Source organism: Chiloscyllium plagiosum, unplaced genomic scaffold (genome assembly GCF_037043375.1).
Source record: "Chiloscyllium plagiosum isolate Xiang-an unplaced genomic scaffold, Cpla_swu_hap1 HiC_scaffold_12, whole genome shotgun sequence".
Classification (NCBI taxonomy): domain Eukaryota; kingdom Metazoa; phylum Chordata; class Chondrichthyes; order Orectolobiformes; family Hemiscylliidae; genus Chiloscyllium; species Chiloscyllium plagiosum.
Window position 1 is genome coordinate 79,622,258 of NW_028270150.1, and position 24,731 is coordinate 79,646,988.

General features: G+C 39.2%; 1 protein-coding gene across 2 annotated transcripts in view; it reads left to right on the top strand.

Moving 5' to 3' along the window:
• The window catches only part of mospd2 (motile sperm domain containing 2), an 85,114-nt gene that overhangs the window by 29,599 nt on the left and 30,784 nt on the right, over positions 1 to 24,731 (top strand). For both annotated transcript variants that reach the window (XM_043700564.2, XM_043700565.2), the window contains exons 5-11: positions 3,722 to 3,876; positions 5,315 to 5,375; positions 10,452 to 10,490; positions 10,583 to 10,707; positions 16,771 to 16,947; positions 20,648 to 20,739; positions 21,829 to 21,925. In XM_043700564.2, the coding sequence (XP_043556499.2) occupies positions 3,722 to 3,876; positions 5,315 to 5,375; positions 10,452 to 10,490; positions 10,583 to 10,707; positions 16,771 to 16,947; positions 20,648 to 20,739; positions 21,829 to 21,925 (746 nt within the window). The remainder of the gene's footprint in view (positions 1 to 3,721; positions 3,877 to 5,314; positions 5,376 to 10,451; positions 10,491 to 10,582; positions 10,708 to 16,770; positions 16,948 to 20,647; positions 20,740 to 21,828; positions 21,926 to 24,731) is intronic.

Sequence of the window (24,731 nt, forward strand, 5' to 3'; positions counted from 1 at the left end):
TGTGCTGGATTATCTGAGTACTTTTGTTTTGAGATGTTATATGTTGAACATCTGATCCTGTTACCACTCACATTTAATATTTTGAAGTGACGAGCAGACCTCTGCATGAAGCTACCTGGATGCCAAAAAGGCTAATGCTGGGTCTGGTAGTATGGAGTAAGAGCAATAACTGTTACACAACTACCTCCTTTTGTTAACCAAAAAGTGAAGCCCTTGAAGTAAAATATTTTCCTGTGTATGTGTGAATAGAAAATGTTTTTAAATTTTTTTGTAGTGGTAATGTAATATTGGGAAACAATTGCTTCAAATCCACTTCTGCTTTGTTCATAAGATTTGACTGCTGTACTTGGAGTTCAATGATGACTCTCATTGTTTAAAGGTTAACAAACTCAGGTTGTAGGTCATGTCCTGCAGCGCTTTTGAGCAATCTACTGCATGTGCCTCATTTATTTTGCTTTAATGAGGGTCAACATAATTAACTTCTAGCATGTTTCCTGACTAGTCTTCCTGAATCTGTAGATAGATTTGAATGGCAAATACAAGTGATTAAGAAACTTTGCAGATCTTACTGGCAAAGCACACTAAATCCCTCAGGGCTGAGAATGTTGATACTGAAAACATTTAGTATAAATTTACCCAGTGACCCATTAATTTCAATAGACTCATTACACAATTTATCTCATTCTTGCAATATTTGTTTCAAGGCACTTCTCCGAAAGAAATTTGGTGTTGTGTAAGCAAGGCACTAAGGCTGGATTTTGCAGTCAATGGCAAAGGAATTATGCTTGCTGTATATTATGTCTACAGGTGCCCACAGATTTTTCATGTTTTTTTTTCACAGCTTTTTGCAGTAATTAAAAATAGATTTTTGTCTAGTGCCCACTGGGGGTTCTGTGATATTCATGAGGACGGCAACCAACGCATTCCAAGAATCTACAGTGACACATGCAGAACCTTAACCAGGATGTGAATTTTGTAAAATCTACAGAAAATAAAATAGAGAAATACAAAGCAAGATGGAATTGAGAGATAAAACAAAAGGAAAAGAATAAACATTGTTTTTCTCAATCTTTAACAATAATGCAAATCTGAAGGGATAAGCCACTAGACTCCAAGAACAAGAGCAATTGAAATTTTGGTCAAGACAAAAGGGAGCATGTGTCAGGTATAGACAACAGAGAACAAGTGAATCCTTAGAAAAGTATAAAAGCAGTAGGAGTATACTTGAGGGAAATCCGGGCAAAAACAAGACATGAGTTTTTGCCAATAGGGTGAAAGAGAATCCAAAGGGATTTTATAAATACATTAAGGACAAAAGGGTAACTCAAGAGATTAGGGCATCTCCAAGATCAATAAGACAGCCTATGTGTGGAACCACAGAAGATGGGGAAGACACTAAACTAGCATTTTTCAACAGTACTTACTGTGGAGAAGGAGATGGAAGATATAGAATGTGAGGAAATAGATGGTAAAAACAATGACTGCAGATGCTGGAAACCAGATTCTGGATTAGTGGTGCTGGAAGAGCACAGCAGTTCAGACAGCATCCAAGGAGCCATCCTGAAAAATGTTGCTGAAAGATGCTGGATGTCTTAAAACACAAATCCACAGGATCTGATCAGGTGTACCCTAGAACTCTATGGGAAGCTAGGGAAGTGATTGCTGGGCCTCTTGCTGAGATAGTTGTAGCATCGATAGCCACAGGTTGACTAACATTTAAGAAAGGTGGTAAGAAAAGCCAGGGAACTATAGACTGGTGAGTCTGACATCGATGGTGAGGAAGTTGTTGGAGGGAATCCTGATGGACAAGATTTACACGTATTTGAAAAGGCAAGGATTGATTAGGCATAGTCAACATGTCTTTGTGCATGGGAAATCATGTTTCACTAACTTGATTGGGTTTTTGAGAGGTAAAAGAGGATTGATGAGGGCAGAACAGTTAGTGTGATCTGTATGGACTTCTGTAAGGCGTTCAACAAGGTTCCTCATAGTAGACTGGTTAGCAAGATTAGATCATAAAGGGAGAACTAGCTAACTGCATGCAGAGCTGGCTTGAAGGTAGAAGACGGAGGGTGGTGATGGAGGATTGCTTTTCAGACTGGGGGCCTGTGACTAGTGGGTGTGCCACAAGGATCAGTGCTGGATCCACAGCTTTTCGTCATTTATATAAATGATTTGGATGTGAACATAAGAGGTATAGTTAGTAAGTTTGCAGATGACACCAAAATTGAAGTTGTGGTCGACAACGAAGAAGGTTACCTCAGTATAACGGGGTCTAGATCGGGTTTGGAGTGTTTGAGCTATAGGGAGAGGCTGAATGGGCTGGGGCTGTTTTCCCTGGAGTGTTGGAGGCTGAGGGGTGACCTTATAGAGGTTTCTAAAATCATCAGGGGCATGAGGTAAATAGCCAACGTCTTTTCCCCAGGGTGGAGCAGTCCAGAACTAGAGGCCATAGGTTTAGGATGAGATGGGTAAGATTTAAAAGGGACCTAAGGGACAACTTTTGCGCGTATGGAATGAGCTGCCAGAGGAAGTGATGGAGGCTGGTACAATTACAAAATTTAAAAGGCATCTGAATAGATGTACGAATAGGAATGGTTTATGGGTATATGGGCAAAGTGCTGGCAAATGGGACTAGATTAGGTTAGGATATCTGGTCGGCATGGGGGTGTTGAACCGAAAGGTCTGTTTCCGTGCTGTACATCTGTATCACTCATAGCCAACTTTCAATGACAAGGTTATTTGATAGTAATTATAACTGATTAAAATTTTAAAAATTAACTTAAATTTAAATATTTACTTTGTGTGTTTGTGTGTACACTATTGTCATGACCTTCATGTCTTTGAAAGCTGAAACCTTTGGTAAGGTACCAGTGAAGCTATTCATAGAGCAGTGCAAAGCAAAATTGTACATTATCATAGAGTCCCTACAGTGTGGAAGCAGGCTATTCGGCCCATGGAGTCCACACTGACCCTTTGATGAGCATCCCACGCCCCCTATGCTAACACTGTAGTCCTGCACTTCCCATGGCTAACCTATGGTCAATCCACCAAACTGCATATCTTTGGGTTGTAGGAGGAAACCCATGCAGACACAGGGAAAATGTGCAAACTCCACACAGCTGGAATTGAACTCAGGTCCTTGGTGCTGTGAGGCAGCAGTGCTAACCACTGGGTCACCTTGATGTCCCTAACTTACTTGTTAAATGATTAAATTTACCATTTATTTGTATACGAGATGTGGGAATTTGATGTTTTGATTTACTCAATAATAATGAGCATGAATGACTTCATCGTCATTTCTCTGGCAAAGTCAGACTTTATGTTGTCTTTTCTATCTGTCAAACTAAATATTGCCATTTGCAGGAGTTACTCAGCATCGTCTTGCAAGGATATTGAACCAATTTTGAACTTAAGTGGCACTGTGGAAATGCATCTTTTTTGCTTGTTGATAACCATTTTTTGTTGATAGCCATTTCCCTGAAGTCCTTCCAGGCAATTATTTTGGTTGATGTGCGTGATAAAATACATAAACAAAGAAAAGCCAAAGGGTGAGATTTTACTTCTATTTTAAATGAGCTATTTATGTGGCTCCTTTGAAGAGTGAACAATATTGCTCCCAAAATTCAGTGACACAATAGCAAATAACATTGATATTGACTTGATTCATGCAGCTATAATCAATTAAGAGTTCTTCATCTTATTCTCTACTGTCTTGTAGTTTGGTTTCGAGTAAAATTGCATGTCAAGGATGCAAAGACAGCTTTGGATAAAAAGAAGTATGTAGCCTTCTGGTTAGAACGTTACGCCAAAAGAGAGCAAGGAAAACCTCTGACAGTGGTGTTTGATCTGACTGAAACTGGATTAAGCAATATAGTAAGATTTCTTTATCCCTTTCCTTCTGTATCAAAAAACTATTTACTTACAGATTACTTTGGAGATTTTTTTTGTCTCTTGGGTTATATCTCTCTTAGCTGTGTCAAATTCACTTAATTATCTATTAATGACTTGATAAATTCATTAATAATTTGACATGAAATGTTATGAAATTTTTTTAGAATTCAAACCACTTATTGATTTCCGAACTGTTCTTTAAAGTTAAAAATTAATTATTGGCATTGTGTTGCACCTTGATTTACTGCTCAACATAGGGTTCTTAAGTAATGCGATCCTGCTGAGATGGCAAGTGAGGGTGCTTTTCTTACAAGAGAAAGAATGTTATCGCTGTTTAGAGCACATTTGATTCTAGTTTGTCAGCTTATTGTTGATTCTTTTTATTAGTATGGAAAGACAGAGGAAATTTGTATTCTGCAACATCAAATAGCTTAACCAATTCGTTGAGTTAAGATGTCAACTTTGGCTCAATGTTACCATATTTCTTTTTGAGTTAAAGGTTGTGCTCCAAAGATTTAAGGCCATAAACCTAGGAGTCTGAAAATATGTGGCATGGTTGTAAATCTTCTCTTTTGATTGAGATATTAAATTAAAGCCACATCTACCCTTTTCTGTTGGAATTGAGAATCCTATAATACTGTTTTGAAGAACAAGAATTCTAGTTTACTGGTCAATATTTATCCCTTAGTCAACAAAACTGGTCATCTTCACATTGGCTGTTTGTGGGACTTAGCTATGTGCATTACACTAGTAAAAAGCAAACCCTAAATGCAGATATTCCCATTATACTAAGTGTTTCCATGCCTTTATTAATCTAGTGGGCATACGTAACTTTCTAAAAAACAGAAATTGAATTCTAGCATCAGAATTAAACATAATTGCACATTGCTTGATTTATACAAAGCTGGCATACCATTCAGAAGAATTTTGGTTTCTATTCTGTCTCTTGGCCGTCCCAACTCTGTGGATGGAACTGATAAGAAGGGCAAAATTTGCTTGTTTTGTTTTCCCCAATTCATCCCAAAGTAGTTATGTCCAGCACCTCTGGTTTTGTTTGATTTTACAAGTAGTTTCTTATAACCATACTTACATGGTCTTGCTAATTGCTTTGCCCATAAGTTGTTTTACCTCTCAGTCTTTTGGTTTTGTTGTCATCATTCATCCAAAACATGTACTTGTTAAGCAGCAGCTGAAAGATCAGGTTGAAAATCTTCAGATCACTAATTCTAAATTTCAGTAGTCTTGTTAAATAGTTGTGGGTTTTGGAGTTTGTTGGTAGATGGGCAGTGAATCTGCTTGGTGTTCTACAAGTAGAATTGCAAGCATGTTTGAAAGCTTGTTTTTATTGTTATGCTACATGGCATTTTCCATGACACAATCAAATCCCATTTTATTTATACATTTTTTTTTAAAATTCTAGGATCTGGACTTTGTGAAGTTCATCATCAACTGCTTTAAGATCTATTATCCTAAGTACCTTTGTAAGTACAGTTCATTTCCCTGTTTCTTGGTACCAATTCATTGATCTGGTATCACCTTTCTTGTAATTTGAGATGAGATCATCAGTCATAGCTCATTTATGCTTGCCAGTTTAAATTATTGAATATCAAATCATGAACTTTTGTTTATATCAATGTTAACCACTTTATGGTCTAGTACAGTAATGTACAAGGAGTTGAGAATATACTCTTCATGATAGAAGATTCTAGCATTCCAAAATCCTTTTAGGGGCTAAAGGAGAAAGGGGATGGGGTATGATGTTAAAAAGGAATACAATATCCATCACTCGAGCAAATTTACTAGGCAAATTATGGGGCTAAAGACCGAGAAGTCTCTGGTCCTGATGGATTACGTTTTAGGATTTTAAAGGAAGTGGCTACAGAAATGGTGGATGCATTGATAGTAATCTTCAAATAATTCTTAGATTCAGGAGAATCACAGAAAATTGAATGACAGCAAATGGAAAGCCCTTATTGAAAATGGTAGTGTCAAAAATGGGTAACTAAAGGCCAATTGGCTTATTACCTGTCATTGCAAAAAGTTAGTCTATTATAAAGGGTTAATAGGAGAGTGTTTAGGATTACATAATCTAATCATATAGAGTCAGAATGGCTTTATGTAAGGGAAATCAGGCCTGTCATATTTATTAGAATGCTTTTGAGGATGAAACTAGCAGGATGGGTAAAGGGGATCTGGTAATATATATCATGTAGTTGGAAATCCAAAAGGATTTTGATAAGAAATTGCAAATAAGCTAGTTGATAAGATAAAGTCCACATAATTAGGGGTAGTATATTAGCATGACTAATTAGAGAATTGGCTAACCAGTAGAAGATGGATTTAGGATAAATGAGGCACATTCATAATTGCAACCTGTGACTAGGGGAGTGGCACAGAGATCAGTGCTGGGACTGCAGTTGTTAACAGTATATCTGAATGGGTTGGATGAGGAAAGCACTATCACCAAGTTTGTGGATGGCAAAAAGAAGTTGGTAGGAAAGCCACTGTATCCACAGAGGAATAAAGACAGCTTAAGTGAGTGGATAAAAAATTGGCAGATTGAATATAGTGTGGGTAAACTTTAGCAGGAATAATTGAAGAGCTGAATATTACTTTAATGGAGCAAGACTGCACATGTGCAGCACGAAGGAATTTGGTGGTCCTTGTACATAAATCACAAAAAGTGAGCATTCAAGATCAGTGGCTAAAAGTGAAGGCAAATGGAATTTTACCCTTTATTTCAAAGAGATTGGAGTAGAAAGAACCAACTCCCTTGGCTTGAAAGTTTCACAAACTAGACTCTTCTCCTGAGGTAGCTGTTTCTTTGAACTACTTATAAGAAATCAATCAAACTGTCCCCTTACCTCTTTGAAATCATTCGATATCAGAGCAGAATTAAGTCTTTCAAGTCATCGTGTCTGGTCTGCCATTTTATCATGGCTGATGTGTTTCTCAACCACACCTTTCTTCTCTCCATAATTTTTGATCTCCATACTAATCTAGACCTCTAGGCATGTCTCTGAAATAGCCACAATATTGAAATCCCAGTTACCAACCCATGCTGCAAGTTCACCCACCTTATTCCGGATACTCCTGGCATTGATGTGTGCACATTTCAAACCAACATCCTGATTGACGATGCCCCCTTACGTCCTTGTAAACCTATCTTTGACCTCACTACTCTCAACCTCCTGTACACTAACGACAATTCAGGTTCCCATCCCTTGCTTCATTAGTTTAAACCCGCCTGAAAAGCATTAGCAAATTTCCCCCCAGGATATTATACCCCTCTGGTTCAGGTAAAGAAAATCCTGTTTGTAGAGGTCCCACCTTCCTCAGAAAGAGTTCCAATTATCCAAGAATCCAAAACCCTTCTTCCTGCACCATCCCTGCAGCCATGTATTCAGCTCCGCTCTCTCCCTACTCCTTGCTTCACGAGCATGTGGCATGGGCAACAAACCAGAGATAACAACTCTGTTTGTTCTCGTTCTAACTTCCTGAATTTCTGTCTTCGATCCCTACCTTTATTCCTACCTATATCGTTGGTACCTATATGGACCACGACTTGGAGCTGCTCCCCCTCCCCTTCAAGGATCCCGAAAACATGATCAGAGACATCATGAACCCTGGCACATGGGAGGCAACACACCAATCATGAGTCTCTCGTTCCCACAAAACCACCTATCTGTCCCTCTAACTATTGACTTAAGTCTAATGACTAAAGTAATTCCCTGATTATTCAAAAGAAATATATTGAGAACAGACCTGTTCTTACCTGGCCTATTTTCCCCACACTGGGTTTCTATCATGAGGGTTTTCTAAAGTCCCATATTATTGGAGGCATCCAGTCATTTAAATGGCCAGCTATCTTTGAGAATTATGTGTGCGTGAAATGTAGCCTTCCCCGAGTTTCTCCCCTGCAAAAATGAGAGATTATCGGTTCAGAGGAAAAGGATGTATGATTTGCAATGTCATTGAACATTTTTGTCATGCCAGACATTCCCTCAATCCTGGCGAAAATCAGGGTCTTTCTCCCATATCCCTTATAAATCACTTTCTCAAATTTCCCTACCACCTTCAATGATTTTTGTGCCATTATCCCCTATGCCAATGGTTCTCTGTTCTATATTATATTACCTCCTCTCATTCTTCTGACCCCAATGTGTATCACACCACACTTCTCAGTGATAGATTACATCTGTCATGTGTGTCTATTCACCAAGCTGTTTCTGTCCTCTTGGAGTATGTCGCTGTCTTCACTTCACAATACTTACAGGTTTTGTTGTGCAAATTTTGAAATTATGCCCTGAACGCTGAAGTCAAGGTCATTAACACAGATGTATGAGAAGCGACCATCTTAATAGTGACTCCTGGGAAACCCATTATATATTTACCTTCTTTCTGAAAAACAGCCATTCTCAACTGCTCCTCTTTCCTGTCACTCAGCCACTCCTTATCCATGTTGCTACTGTCCGATTTATTTCAGCAAATTCAGCTTTGCTAGCAAGCCTGTTTGTTTTTTACTTTGTCAAATACATTTTGGAAGTCCACATGCACCATAAGTCCTCTTGAGCTTACTCTGTTACTGTATCCAAAAACTCAATCAAATTGGTCAAGCACAATTTACCTGTAACAACTCTATGCTGGCTTTTCTTAGTTCATCCACATTTGTCCAAAGTAGTTGATTATTCTAAAGCTTTCCAATTGCTAAGGTTTAAATTGACTGACCTTTCGTTGCTGGGTTTAATCCTTGAACACTTGTTGAAAACAAGGGTGTGTCATTTGCTATTTTTCAGTCATAAGTCAGAGTTATACAGCGTGGAAACAGACCCTTCAGACCAACTTGTCCATGTCGACCAGGTATCTTAAAATAATCTAATCTCATTTGCCAGCATTTGGTCGATATCCCCCAAACCTTCCCATTCATATACCCATCCAGATGCCTTTTAAATGTTTTGATTATACCAGCCTCCTCCACTACTACTGGTGACTCATTCTACACTTGCACCATCCCCGCGTGCAAAAGTTGCCCCTTGGGTCCCTTTTTTAAATCTTTCCCCTCTCACCTTAAACCAATGCCCTCTAATTTTGGACTCCCATACCCTGGGAAAAAGACTTTGTCTGTTCACCCTATGCATGCCCCTCATGATTTTATAAACTTTTGTAAGGTCACCCCTCAGCTTCCAACTCTCCAGAGAAAATAGCCCCAGCCTATTCAGCCTCTCCCTATAGCTCAAACTCTCCAACCCTGGCAACATCCTCATAAATCTTTTCTGAACCCTTTCAAGTTTCACAATAAGTTTCCTATAGCAGGGAATTGAATGTAACACTCCAAAATTGGTCTAACCAATGTCCAGTACAGCCTCAACGTGACATCCCAAATCTTGTACTCAATGCACTGACCAGTAAAGGCAAATGCCACCTTCACTGACCTGTCTACCAGTGACTTCATTTGCTTGGAACAATGAACCTATATCCTAAGGTCTGTTTGTTCAGCAACACTCCCCAGTACCCTACCGTTAAGTGTAGAAGTCCTGCCCTGATTTGCCTTACCAAAATGCAACATCTCCCATTTATCTAAATTAGATTCCATCTGCCACTCCTCAGTCTATCGGCCCATCTGATCAAGGTCCTGCTGTGCTCCGAGATAACCTTCTTTACTGTCCACTACAGCACCAAATTTGGTGTTGTCTGCAAACTTATTAATCATTCCTCCTGTATTCACAAGTCCTTTTGTATTTAAGTTGAAATGAAAGATTATTGACAGTGTCACCACACCCTTGCCTCCCTCCGTATCCTCTGATTTGGTCCTGGTGATTTATAAACATTAACCATAGCCACCTCACTAATATCTGTTCTTTAGCTCATCCAATGTCTCTTCTTCCACTATGACTTTTGCAACATACTCAGAATAAATGACTGTATTTTAATAATAGAATGAATCCATCTCTGATTGGATTGCAGTGTCTTCAAGTGCTATACATCCATCCTAGAGGGAACTCCTGTGGGGGAGAAACCAAAATAGAAATAATGTACCCAGTATAACATGTTGGCTTCCATTTTCCTGCTGTCTCCAAATAAATCAAACTGACAGAATCTCTTATTGAATTGTACTGAAGTAGCGCTCCTTGAAAAGCATGTCATAAAACCCTTCATATCCTAGTTTAACAGCAACTTTTTGTTTACTGTTGAAAAACAAGAGCCTGACTTAATAAAAAGGCTGATTGCTTTGGAATGCAGTATCTGTCAAAACATGAAGGCACAACATATGGTACATTTTGCTTGTGCAAATCGAACTCCTGGGTTGTCTTTGTTACCCATGCATAATTGCATATTTTCATTTGAGTGATTTGTGAAAGGTTCATAATGGATCTGCTTTTGACTGTAATGTTTTGATAAGCTAGGAGCTATGTTTCAAATAAAACTGATGCTAACAGACTAATTAACGATGGTATTTATTCAGCTTATTGATCATATTGCTTAAAAGTTTATAATGTAATCTTTTCAAAGGATTATTTTGTAGTTTACTGCAGTTAAAAACTTTTTTTATGTTGCAGCAAAAATGATCATCTATGAAATGCCATGGATAATGAATGGTAAGGAATGTTAACTCTTTTAAGTAGTGAGTTTCTTTACCTCAGTGGACAAATAGAAATTTGTGATTGTTGGATTTTGTTTTGTTCTGCAGCTGCCTGGAAGATTATAAAATCATGGCTGGGACCCGAGGCTGTGAACATGCTGAAATTTACCCACAAGGCTGATGTACAGGAATATATAAATACAGAATATTTGCCAGCGCACATGGGAGGAATTGTAAGTTGTATTCTTGTAAAGAGCAAATAGTGTCCACCACTTCAATATGTCAGTCGAAGAATAATCACTGATGTCCTTCAGGGAAGGAAATCTGCCATCCTTACCTGGTCTGGCCTGCGGAGGCATAATAACGTTATTCACTTTCAATTTCCCTCTGAAATGGCCTAGCAGGCCACTCAGTTGTATCAATTGCTACAAAGTCTCAACAAAAAAACAAAACCGGACAGACCACCTAGCATCAACCTAGGCACCAGAAAAGACAACAGAAGCAGCCCTTTTGATCCTGCAAAGTCCTCCTTACTAACATCTGGGGTCTAGTGGTAAAATGGGGAGAGCAGCCTTTCAGACCAGTCGAACAGCAGCCCAACCTTGTCATGCTTGTGAAATTATCCCTTACAAACAATATCTCAGACACCACCATCACTGATCAACTGGTAGGACAGATCAGGCAGAGGTGGCAGCTCTGTGGTATACTGTCAGGTGTGAGTTCCCTCTGAGTTCTCAGCATTGACTCCAAACTCTCCGAGGTCTCGTGGTTTCAGGTTAAACATGGACAAGGAAACTACCTGCTGATTACCACATACTGTCTTCCCTCAGTACTCCTCCATGTTGAACAACACTTGGGAAGAAGCACTGAGGTGACAAGAATGCAAAATGTACTCTATGTGGGAGAATTTCAACATCAACCACCAACAGTGACTTGACAATAGCATAACTGATTGAGCTGGTCAGGTTCTAAAGAACATAGCTGCTCGATTGAGTTTGTTGAAAGTGGTGAGGGAACCAACAAGAAGAAAAGACATCTTCAACCTCATCCTTACCAGTTTGCTGGCTGCAGATACATCCTTCCATGATAGTATCAGTTAGAGTGACCACTGCACAGTTGTTGTAGAGACAAGCCCCACCTTTACATTGAGAGTACTGGGATTTGCCTTCCTATTTGTGTGCAGTACATAGGCAATTTTCCATACTATCAGTCCAAAATGATTCTTGGTTCTTGAGAGTTTACTTTTGTTCTATTTCTTTGCCAGCCTGTTAACTTCTAACCTTAGAACTGTCTTCACAGTAAGAATAACACTGGAATTCTTCCCTCTAATGTAGGCGCGGTAAATTTTACAAAAGATAGTGAGTTTTTAAATTCCTCTAAGAGTAATGCCTCAAAGAGCTTAATTTGTGGTTTCACCTTCTAGTGTGCTTATCTACCTGTCAAAATTACTTTGCTTAACCATCTCAAATGTCACAGAATTTGCCCAGGCAATTTCCTGTACAAACTGGGAGAAAGCGAGCACTGCAGATTCTGGAGATCAAAGAGCTCATGTTCGAAACATCAATTCTCCTGCTCCTCAAATGCTGCCTGACCAGCTATGCTTTTCTAGCGCCGCACTCTTCGACTCATTTCCTTTACATTATCAGTGCCTCAGGTGTTAACTTGTATGTTGCCAATAATATCATGTTTATGCATAATAATCCCAAAAAACTACCTCTGACAGTGAAGCATAAATTTCCTGTCCATTTGCCTGTCAACCTACTTTGCAGAAGCAAGGTTCAATCCTTCCTTGCCCACTTTGTTTGTCTAGCCATTTTCTCAAATGACATAAAGAATATCTGCACATCTTTTGCCTCAAATGTTTCAAAACTGGACTTCAAATTATGTATCTGAAACTCCCAGCAGGGCCTGCATCATCTGATGTGTCCTGTTTCAATAACACTGTTTAAAATGTATATTCATGTTCCATCATTTTATTTTTCTCTTGTTCTTTTAATTCTAGTCCTTTCAATTTCATTTCCATAGCCCAGCTCCCTTTCCTCATCTTCTCATTCTCTTTGGAATTCCATCTCCAGTTTTTTCTTCAGAGCCAAAGATAGAACTTGCTGGACAAAGCTCAACAGGTCTGGCAATACCTGTGGAGAGAAATAAGAGTTAACGTTTCGCGTCAACCCAAAACGATAACTAATTTCTGTCCACAATGCTGCCAGACTTGCTGAGTTTTTCCAGCAATTGCTATCTTCGTCTGAATTAGAGTAACTACAGGTCTTTCCATTTTTATTTCATTCTCTCATATTCAAGTTGCCTTAATTGGAACAATATCACCTGATTCTGATATTTCCGGTATCTAAGGTACTCTGCCTCATTTGAATTTAATCTAATTCTGAGCTTGTACCTCAATTATTTGTGCCTTTTTAACACTGCCTGATGATGTCAGTTTACCTGACAAGTTAATCAACCTGGATTTTGAAATTTCTTTTATGGCTGCCAGCAATTCTGTCACCTGTAGGAAATCCTTTGCCATGTGTTAAACACAGTACAGAAATTAGTGATTTTCTTTACACTTATTACATAATATCTCTCTCAAATCCTGTTGCCTCTGTTTCAAATCCAGTCTTGGACCAGCTTGCAAGCTTTATCACAACTCGCTAGGGTAGTTAACTGGCAGTCAAGTCCAGCTATTCCTAGACTCATCACAAACGTTAATGATTTTTAAATAAATACACAAACTTCCCCAATTTGCCTAACTTTCAAACCCACATTGATAGAAAACACAGGCCAACTTTTTCTACTTTAAAAATCACTTAGTTTTAATTAAGAATGTAGCTACAGGTAAACAGTTGGAAATAGTCAGTCTATAACATTAAAAATTAAAATTTTAATTTCCTCATGAACTCCCCATATACTACACATATGCACTGACGTGTACAGAATGGAAAAAATACCCATGGATGAATGAGAAAAATTGTAAGATTGTGGAGTCGTTGTTCCGCAACTTCAGTGGAATTAATTCTTGCTGATCCAGATGTTTCTTCCTGGCTTTCCTTTTTTGAAATGCTTCACTGGCTTGCACAGGGCTTGCAAGAGGTGTCTCAGTGAGATCATAGCCTAAATCCATATAGCTGGCTTTACCTTTACTCCTTAATGGCCTTGCTGAACAAAATTTTAAATCTGAAATAGATAAAATAACGGCTGATCCAGCATTCACTGCAGTTCGTGGAAGAGAGATTCAAAAAAATGTCCCCCTTTGTGTGCAGAAATGCTTCCTGACATCTCTCCTGAACAGTGGTGCTGGAAGAGCACAGCAATTCAGGCAGCATCCGAGGACAGGCAAAATCGACGTTTCGGGCAAAAGCCCTTCATCAGGAATAAAGGCAGAGAGCCTGAAGCGTGGAGAGATAAGCTAGAGGAGGGTGGGGGTGGGGAGAGAGTGGCATAGAGTACAATAGGTCAGTGGGGAAGGAGATGAAGGTGATAGGTCAGGGAGGAGAGGGTGGAGTGGATAGGTGGAAAAGGAGCTGGGCAGGTCGGACAAGTCCGGACAGGTCAGGGGATCGAGTTGCGGGAGGTTAGAAGCTAGGATGAAGTGGGGGAAGGGGAAATGAGAAAACTGTTGAAATCCACATTGATGCCCTGGGGTTGAAGTGTTCCGAGGCGGAAGATGAGGCGTTCTTCCTCCAGGCGTCTGGTGGTGAGGGAGCGGCGGTGGAGGAGGCCCAGCACCTCCATATCCTCGGCAGAGTGGGAGGGGGAGTTGAAATGTTGAGCCACAGGGCGATTTGGTTGATTGGTGCGGGTGTCTCGGAGATGTTCCCTAAAGCGCTCTGCTCGGAGGCGCCCAGTCTCCCCAATGTAGAGGAGACCGCATCGGGAGCAACGAATACAATAGATGATATTAGTGGATGTGCAGGTAAAACTTTGATGTATGTGGAAAGCTCCTTTGGGGCCTTGGATAGAGGTGAGGGAGGAGGTGTGGGCGCAGGTTTTGCAGCTCCTGCGGTGGCAGGGGAAAGTGCCAGGATGGGAGGGTGGGTTGTAGGGGGGCGTGGACCTGACCAGGTAGTCACGGAGGGAACGGATTTTGCGGAAGGCGGAGAGGGGTGGGGAGGGAAATATATCCCTGGTGGTGGGGTCTGTTTGGAGGTGGCGGAAATGTCGGCGGATGATTTGGTTTATGCGAAGGTTGGTAGGGTGGAAGGTGAGCACCAGGGGCGTTCTGTCCTTGTTGCGGTTGGAGGGGTTGGGTCTGAGGGCGGAGGTGCGGGATGTGGATGAGATGCATTGGAGGGCATCTTTAACCACGTGGGAAGGGAAATTGCGGTCTCTAAAGAAGGAGGCCATCTGGTGTGTTCTATGGTGGAACCGCTCCTCCTGGGAGCAGATACGGCGGAGGCGGAGGAATTGGGAATACGGGATGGCATTTTTGCAAGAGGTAGGGTAGGAAGAGGTGTAATCCAGGTAGCTGTGGGAGTTGGTGGGTTTGTAGAAGATGTCAGTGTCCTCGGATGCTGCCTGAATTGCTGTGCTCTTCCAGCACCACTGATCCAGAATCTCGTTTCCAGCATCTGCAGTCATTGTTTTTACCTTTTTATCTCTCCTGAACAGTCTGGCCCCAATTCTCAGACTGTGCACTTTCGTTCCGCAGCCCCCACCAGTGGAAATAATTTTTTTTTAAAACCTTGTATTTTCCTTTTAATATTTTGAAGAATTCGATCAGATCACCACTTAACATTTTAAACTCTTGAGAAAGGGGGCTTTGTAAAATCTTTGTAAAATCTGTCCTCACAACTTAACCCTGAAGTCCAGTGCCATTCTTGTAAAGCTACTCCCTACAACGTTAATGTATTCTACCTAAGGTGTGGTGCCCAGATCTGCTGTCAGTACTCCAAGTGGCATCTAACCAAAGTTTTGTTTAATTGCAGCATAACTTATGCATCCTTTAACTTCAGTCCGCTAGATGTAAAGGCTAGCACTCTGTTAGCTTTCTTGATTATTTTCTGCACCTGATTGTGACATTTTAAAGAGCTATTTATGTGACCGCCCAAGTCTCTTCAGAGATCCACTATATTTAATTCATACATTCTGGAAAGTACCCTGTTCCATCCTTTTTTGATCCAAAATTGATGTCCTCACAGCTGGGATTTTCAGAAAATATTTGATAAAGTCTGCATAGACAACATCCATAGACATTCTCTTGTCCACTACTTTAGTCACCTTAAAATTAGGTGATATTCGTCAGGCATGATGTACTTGTCACCCTGTCAGGCTCCCCCTGATTATCTGAAATTTTTCAGTGTTCAGTTACCCCATCCTTGATTAAGGACTCCAACATTTTTCCCAGCACAAATGTTGGCTAACTGGTCTGTAATTCCCTGGGCTCCTCTTTGACTCTTCTTAGAAAGCGATGTGACACTGTCAAAATCAGACTTTACCTGGGGGACTCTTTTATGAGTTTTTTAAAATTTACTCAGAATGTGGTTGTCAATAGGTGGCCAGCATTTGTTGGCTGTCATTTTTATTGATACTGTCGTAAACCGATGCACTTGCAGCCAGCAGATTGGTAAAAATTAGGTAAGGTATGTTTTTCCTTGCCAGCTAAAACAATTGAGACAGGCTATCAAAAGAAAAGTACTGTTTCACCGTGTGAAAATGAAATGCAGGGATCCTCCAGCACTTGGAAAGATGGGTTGCACATTCAGATAGAATCCTTTCATGATTTCAGTCACTGAATGATCTAGCTTTTGCTGTATTTCCAGCTCCTCTGGGATTTTAATTCAGATTTTGCAGGATTCTGCTTTTTTTCTTGTCATGTTCTCTCAAGCTGTGTTGACTGGTCTTGCAGTATTGATTGACCTTGCATCCAGTCATATCCCTGAGCTGCTGCTATCAGTCTTTGCCATCATTTCTGATATGTTGCCTTCCTTCGGCTTTCCCAAGGCTGCAGTTGATTTCCTAAACTATTGCTGTCCTTTATGGACAAATGTGTTTACTTTCCAATATTTCCATCTCTAGTGTTGACTACAGCAAAAATAGATGACCACTTAAGATATCTGATGTTTAGCAGTCTGCTGATACGTAGAACCGTTGTTTCAAATCACATTTTACTTTGAAAATTAAAACACACATTCTGCAGCATTTAAACTGTTAGTGTTTTTACTGCAATTTATAACTGAATGAATGAGAAAATCAATTTATTTTCCACCATTTAATAGCGAAAGGCTCAGGACTTTTCAACAATATTTGCATGTTTTGACTTTTCAAGTAGAACTCTTGTTGATATAACTCCCTCTTTTTAGGATCCTTTTAAATATAGCTACCCACCATTGCCCGATGATGACTTTCAAACACCTATATGTGAAAATGGTCCAATCCCTGGTGAAGATGAACTGGATGGCAAAGAGAAGGGAGATGGAGATAGCAAGGAAACTGTTGACGTTAACAGTATTGAAGAGCCCTTGCACAAACAAAAAAAGGTAGTACTTAATCTAATTTGTTGTCTAGTTTAATCAGGCAATTTGGAATAAGTAGTGATCATTGAGCTTGCTGTTATAATAACTTTTGTTCACTTTTCATAAAATTCTTACACATTTGGCTGTAAATTGCAACATTCCGAATCCATGTATGTGATAGGGCTCACATGTATTGTGATAGCATAGATTACTTCTGTACTGTATGATTCTATGAATACAACTGGTCAGGTAGGGTAATCACCAATAAACAACCAGCAGCCAAAAGTTTACGCAAAGAAAAGTAGATAAAGGCCATCAGTGATTGACCAGCCTTCAGACAGTGCAAAGTGATCCTCTTAACAAAAAACTGGGTGTTTTGGGACAAACAACAGGGAAATTATTTTTGAGAATTAAGCATGCCACAGGAGGCATGCCAACTTGTGTGGATGGAACTGGAACTTGAGTGAATGAAAATATGGCAAATGGTGTTCAATGTGAGAAAGTGTGAAGTCATCAAATTTAGATTTAAGAAAGACCAATAAGACTTTTCTTAATGGAGAGAAACCAACTATGTGGAGGAGTGAAGGGATTTAAATCTCCATCATTAAAGTTTGTGCGCATATTCAAAAAGCGATGTAAAAGTGAACAGTAGTCATTACCTTGAGGGGGCTAGAATTAGAATAGAAGGTGTTCTGCCTTGTTTGTTCAGAGACTCAGACTAAGCTGAAGTGCTGTATTCCATATTGGGCACCTCATCTTGGGGAACATTAATCATCCACAGAATGCGTACTTTGCACATTCCCAGAGTAAACACCAGAGTTTAAAGATTAAATTAAGAGACCAAGTTGCATAAACTCGCATTGTGTTTCCATAACTTTAAAACCTTAAGGGGTGATCTAATCAATGTTTCTCAAACTGATGAGGAGACTCCATACAGGAACGATAAAGTAATTATTCCTTTTTGGAGCGTCTAAAACAATGATGATCTTGGGCATTAAATCACAAAGCCTTTCCTTTCCCCACAAATAGAATCATAGAGATGTACAGCATGGAAACAGACCTTTTGGTCCAACCTGTCCATGCTGACCAGATATCCCAACCCAATCTAGTCCCACCTACCAGCACCTGGCCCATATCTCTCCAAACCCTTCCTATTCATATACCCATCAAATGCCTCTTAAATGTTGCAATTGTACCAGCCTCCACCACATCCTCTGGCAGCTCATACACGTACCACCCTCTGTGTGAAAAAGTTGTCCCTTAGGTCTCTCTTATATCTTTTCCCCTCTCACCCTAAACCTATGCCCTCTAGTTCTGGACTCCCTGATCCCAGGGAAAAGATTTTGCCTATTTATCCTATCCATGCCCCTCATAATTTTGTAAACCCCTCAGCCTCCGATACTGCAGGGAAAACAGCCCCAGCCTGTTCAGCCTCTCCCTATAGCTCAAATCCTCCAACCTTGGCAACATCCTTGTAAATCTTTGAAATTTGCTCCCTTATACAGATGTGGATATTCGATCAATTGAAATTTTTAAAGACTGAATTATTCTGAAATTACAGCATTGAAGTATATGGACCAATGTCAGCTGCATACAACTGGGGTGTTGACCAGCTAATAAAATTACAGCACCGGTTTGAGGGACTAAGAACTTATTTTGCTCTTTTGCATATGAGAGAGCATAAGAATAATGAAGAATGTTACAATTGTACGTGCATGAATGTTCTTCTCCAAACTGCAACAATTAATTTTGTAATTTACTTCAGGCTGTTTCTAATGATTGCACTTTCATATAGGAAGGAATTCTGGTACAAATTAAAGTTTTTAATTTGACTCATTAACATATTAACCTTTAGGGGACATATAACTTAATAGGCCTTCTCTTGCCCTCCTAATGTGTTGAGGACCATTGTGCAACACTGGTATTTTCATTATATTATATGGGATTTGTTGAAAAATAAATTATTGGTTCTTGTGTAGAATCCCTTGCACAACTCTATTGAGCAGTCTACTCCTTTTGCAGTCTTATGACACATATGTTTAACTTGGGGGTCATTAAACTCTTGCAATTCTTGCAGTAGAATTATGCAATACAGTATGTTACTGGGTTAGAAATCCAGAGATCTGGACTCTGAAGGATGTTGTGAAACTTGAAAGGGTTCAGAAAAAGTTTGAAAAATGTGTTGCTGGAAAAGCGCAACAGGTCAGGCAACATCCAAGGAGCAGGAGCATCGACGTTTTGGGCATAAGCCCTTCAGAAAAGGTTTACAATGATGTTACCAGCGTTGGAGGATTTAAACTATAGGGAGAGGCTGAATAAGCTGGGGCTGTTTTCTCTGGACCGTTGAAGGGTGAAGTGGTTTATAAAATCATGAGGGTTATGGATAGGATAAATAGACAAGGCATTTTCCTTAGGGTGGGGGAGTCCCGAACCAGAGGGCATAGGTTTAGAGTGAGAAGGGAAAGATGTAAAAGAGACCTAAGGGGCAACGTTTTCACACAGAGGGTGGTACGTGTATGGAATGAGCTGCCAGAGGAGGTGGTAGAGGCTGGTACAATTGCAACATTTAAAAGGCATCTCGATGGTTATATGAATAGAGGAAGGCTTTAGCAAGTAATGGGCCAAGTACTGCCAAATGGGACTAACTTAGATTAGGATATCTGGTCGGCAGGGGCGAGTTGGACCGAAGGTTCTGTTTACGTGCTATACGTCTCTCTGACTATAATGATTCAAAGATGTGTCAAATCCGAGCAACGCGAGATGGGAAATCAAATCAAATTGTTAATTAAATAATTCTGATATTAAAACTGACAATGGATTGTTTGTGAATCTTCCAGATTGTTGTTGTTGTTCGGCTGTTTTACTAATGCCATTTAATGCCTTTGCTGACTTGGGCTGTATATAACTCCAGATTCGAACAATGTTGGCAATCCTCAGAAATCGTCTAGCATGCCTTCAATTTGCATTCAGGAACACGATTCACCACTGTCTTCTGAAAGGCAATTAGGGCTGGATGATCAATGCTGGTCTTCCCAGTGATGCCCTTATTCCATGAGGGTATTTAACAAAAACTACTATGTTTTTGATTGTACATCTTCCTAACTGATTCATTAAAGCAAGTCTTGTGATTATCTTGATATATTATGATCAGCAATATAAATGTGGTATGGCAAAGTCATCTATTTTTCACTTCTGCAAGCTGACTCCATAAATTCATGTCAGTTTTTGTTGAGTAGCTGTGAAAAAGTTTAATTCCTTTTTCCAACAGACTACTCAGGGAATTGCTGTTACCTAAAGCAATGATTGAGATAATGTTTCATTAGTTACCATTAGAATTAGTTTTCTATTCCTGTTTTGTTGTGATTATAATATTCACCCAAAAATCTATACTTTGACCACCTAATAAATCAAAACCATATCGAACGATATCATAACATTTTTTGTATATAAGGGCTGTGGTGCCAGACAATGAAGTGAGATGCTACATAGTGCAACAAGTATGTTGTTTCCCTTAGTAAAGTATGTATTTTAGTTTTCATGTAAAAACATTGAATTGACTGTTTGCTTTGATTACTTTTTCTTGTGTTGTATCATCAGTTACTGCTTTTTGCACTTTAAATTTGCATTTTCTAAATGAATTGTAGAATGAAAGTTCAATGGGATGCTTATATCATAATGTAAGATCTTAGTCACTAGCAGGCTATGATTTTCTTTTATTTCTTAGGTTTCTTTTGACGACACTGAACGTTTGGATTTAAAGATAAAATCAATGAAAAAACCACAAACAGTGTTCAGGGGACCATTGCTACACATAAGGTGATTCATCATATTTACACTGTGCATACTAACTGATCCCCTCTAGTAGTAGTTTGATGTTGTTTGCATTAAGTTATTAGAGGCACTATTGAAATGTGCAAGATTTTGTCTAGACAGATTCCTGTGGATATTTCTCTTGCTTGCCTCTACCTCCTCTGCACTTAGTAAAATCTTAAAGTATTTTCTTCAATTTTTTTTCTTCCCAGATAAAACTCACTCTTTAACAGTTACTTTCAGCACATACTTAGGCCAAGATGCACCTGTCCTGGGAGACCAGTGACTTTAAATAACTCAAACTAATTTGAGTTCCTGTTTGTGTTTGTCAAATTTGCAGCTCGGCTTGCAGCCACTTAACAGCACATTTAATTTTGGCTATAAGCTACATTCTTTTAAGTGAAAATGTGGTCTGAAGTTTGCATGTCGTTATAACTGCAAGTTAATTGTGCACTGCAATTGTCCATGTCTGCATTCAGGCATTATTGAATTCCACAGCTAAACCTTGTGGGATTGGAGATGTGTGCAGTTATAGGACTATGACTTTCAAAGTAGATGTACTACAGTATTTGAAAATTGTTATAACGTGCATATCAGCTCAGTAATTCTGACTTGAGGGAATAAAGCTTGAAAAGTCAACTTTAGACCTCCAATCTAAACTGAGTGCGGCTTCAGCTCTATTGTTGCTTTTATTATGCACTATTTTTTTGAGGAAGGAACCCTCTGTGTCCCTCACCACTTTGTATGAAGCAAATGAAGTGCAACACAAGTGTTGAAATGGTACTGGTACTAGGTAGTTTAGCTTTTGTGTCTTCAAATCTTACATCACAGTAAAGGTGCTTTAATTCATCTGAAAAATATTGAGTCATTCATTGTACTGCTTCTTGTCTAACCTTTTAAAAGTCTTATGCAAGTTTTGAATCTTAGTTTTTTGATTTAAAATGTTGGTAGGTATATATGCTGAGCTCTGTCTTCCATGTAGGGTACAGAGGAAGTAAACCAAAGAATAACTTGCATGTTGCAGAAATTTCTTCTGACATACTAACTTTCTTTCCAAACAGTTACATGTATTATCTGATTTTGTTTTAAAAATAGTCCTGCTGAAGATATTCAGTTTGGTTCTAAAGAAAGTGGAGAAACTAAGTGTTTGATAGTGCTTACCAACGTGACAAAAAACCCTGTAGCATTTAAGGTAAGTTCTTTAGCTTAGTGATCATTGTGGAGTTGAATTTGATTATTTGTGTAAAGAAGCTATCATGTTTAATTACCAATATAAACAAAGGTTTTTAATTGTGTAGTTATAGAATTGAGAATAGTACACCTATTTCTGTAAGGTTCAGAAGAACTAAATAGGGATACCAATGAAACTTCAGAAATTCTGAGAGAGTTTGACGAGGCAGATGTTGAGTCATTGGGCTCTCCAGTCAGGATGGTCATAAGGGGGAGGCTACATAGCACTGAGATGAGAAGAATTTCCTTTGTTCAGAGGTTGCAAATCCTTGAACCTCTCTACCCAAGAGAGATGAGGATGGCCAGTTATTGAGTATATTCAAAGCTGAGATTTTTTGTTTTGGATACTAAGGAAGTGGAAGGGTAACAGTCATGGGATAGAAGAGTGGAGTTGAAATAGAAAATCAACTATTCTTTGCTGTTAATGTTTTGATTTTAGAATGGTGGAGCCGACTCTGCTCACATGGCTAGCACTGCTTCTATCTCTTGGTAATTGGTTATCACTTTTGTGAAAGTGAAGCTATTATGAAGGCAAAAATCCATATTTTTCCCAAAATAGTGTCTTTCCATATAAACTAACTTATTCCAAAATGATTGCGTGAATACTATCTGGTCTCACATTTACAATTACTTATAGAGTCATTGAGTCATACAGCATGGAAGCAGACCCTTCAGTCCAGTTAGTCCATACTGATCATGTCCCCAGAATAAACTAGTGCCACTTGCTTGCATTTGGCCCATATCCCTCCAAAACTTTCCTATTCATGTACTTATCCAAATTCTTTTAAATGTTGTACCTGCATCCACCACTTCCTCTGGCAGTTCAAACCACACATGAACCACTGTGTAAAAAGGTTGCCCCTCATGTCCTTTTTTAAAACCTTCTCCTCTCACCTTAACAATATGTCCCCTAGTTTTGAATTCTCCCACACTATTCACCTTATCTACGCTTGTCATGATTTTGTAAATCTGAGGTCACCCTTCAAGCCCCTATTGAAAAAGGTCCTAGCCTAATTTTCTAACTCAAGCCCTCCATTCCCAACAACGTCCTGCTAAATCCTTTCTGAACCTTCTCCAATTTAATGATATCCTTCTTCTCGCAGGTGTTATAAAGTGGGAAGTTGACCTCCCCCCCCCCCCCCCCCTCCCTCTAAGAACTGAAACCAAAACACCCGCCTCTCCCTATAATCTGTAACAAAAAAAGTGTGAAAAGTGGTGTAACCTGTTTTTCAGCACCTTCTAGTGGTTGAATAAAATAAATCCCTGACACTCCAAAATCAACAAGTAACAATTTATTTATCTAACTCTAACAGTGAACAAATTATCTAAACTATTATCAAACTGAATAAATCCATTATAACTACCATCTATTCCTGAATAAAACAAGATTCTAATGTTTATAATAAATATTGTCCCACTCATATACAAAAAAACAAAATTTAGACTCTCAAAATTACTGTCAGGTTACATGTCTTCCAGAATGTTCTGTGCCTTCTCTCTTTTTGCTTCTGTCAGGAACACTTTCTCCGTTGTTAGTACCATTATTATTTAGATGATGCTTTCTCTAATGCATAGATGACTGTGACAGTCAGCGATTCTCTGTCAAGAGCTGAGGACTGTTAGCTCTGACTGATGGCAGCTTGTTCTGGGATCTTTGTCCAACTGCCCCCTTCTTTTATACTCATGATGACATATCAGTATTTCTTACAATTGGATTAGTCCTATGTTATCAAAACCATCAGATTTAAATTTAATAGGTATTTGGTATCTAAGTGCTTTGTTCAAATGGGTTAAATTCGAAAGCCTGTTGTCTTGGTAAAAACTGCTGCTTGGCCTGCTAACTGTATGGCCTTTGATACAAACATTTAAGTTTGGGCTCTGTCCTTGCAAACTCAAGTTGTTGCTCACAGATGTTAATTTTAATCTCTAACAGAAAAAACACCATCTTTTAAAGAGACCACACAATGCTTCCCCCCCCCCCCCCCACCTAGCATTTTACAATTTTACAAAAGCCAAATTCGAACTTCCTGCCTCCCCATACACAATTACTCTACCCAACTTTCCAACACGTGGCAACCAGAACGGCACATCCTGTACAACTTCAACATGACATACCAACTCCTATGCTCAAAGGTCTGATCAACGAAAACATGCGTGCAGACACCTTCTTAACCACCTTATCTATACAGGATGCAAACTTCAAAGAATTATGCACCTGAAACCCTAGATCTCTCTGTTTGCAACGTGACCCAAGCCTTTACCAGTAATTGTATAAGTCCTGCCTTTGTTTGTTTTATCAAAATTCAATACCACACATTTATCCAAACTCCATCTGCCACTCAGCCCATTGACCCAACAGATCAAATCTCCTTATTATCTTAGATGATCTTCTTCAATGCACATTATACTGCCAATTTCAGTGTCATCCACAAACTTATTAACCCGTCCCTCCTATATTCTGTCTTAAATTTATATTACTACTTTCTTCACCATTGGATGTCCCAAAGTGCTTTATAGTCAATTAACTACTTTTAAAGTCTTTGGACCTGAACATTTAACTCTGCTTCTCTCTCCATAGATGTTGCCAGATCTGAGTTTCTCCAGCATTATCTGATTTTTATTAACTACTTTTAGAAACTTTTAGTCTTCTAAGAAATAAAGAAGCCAATTTAGTTGCAGCATGTTCCACTAAAAGCAATTCGATAATAGCAAGTAATCTATCTTAACATCAGATAATGATTTGGTGAGCTCCCCTGCTAAATATTTGC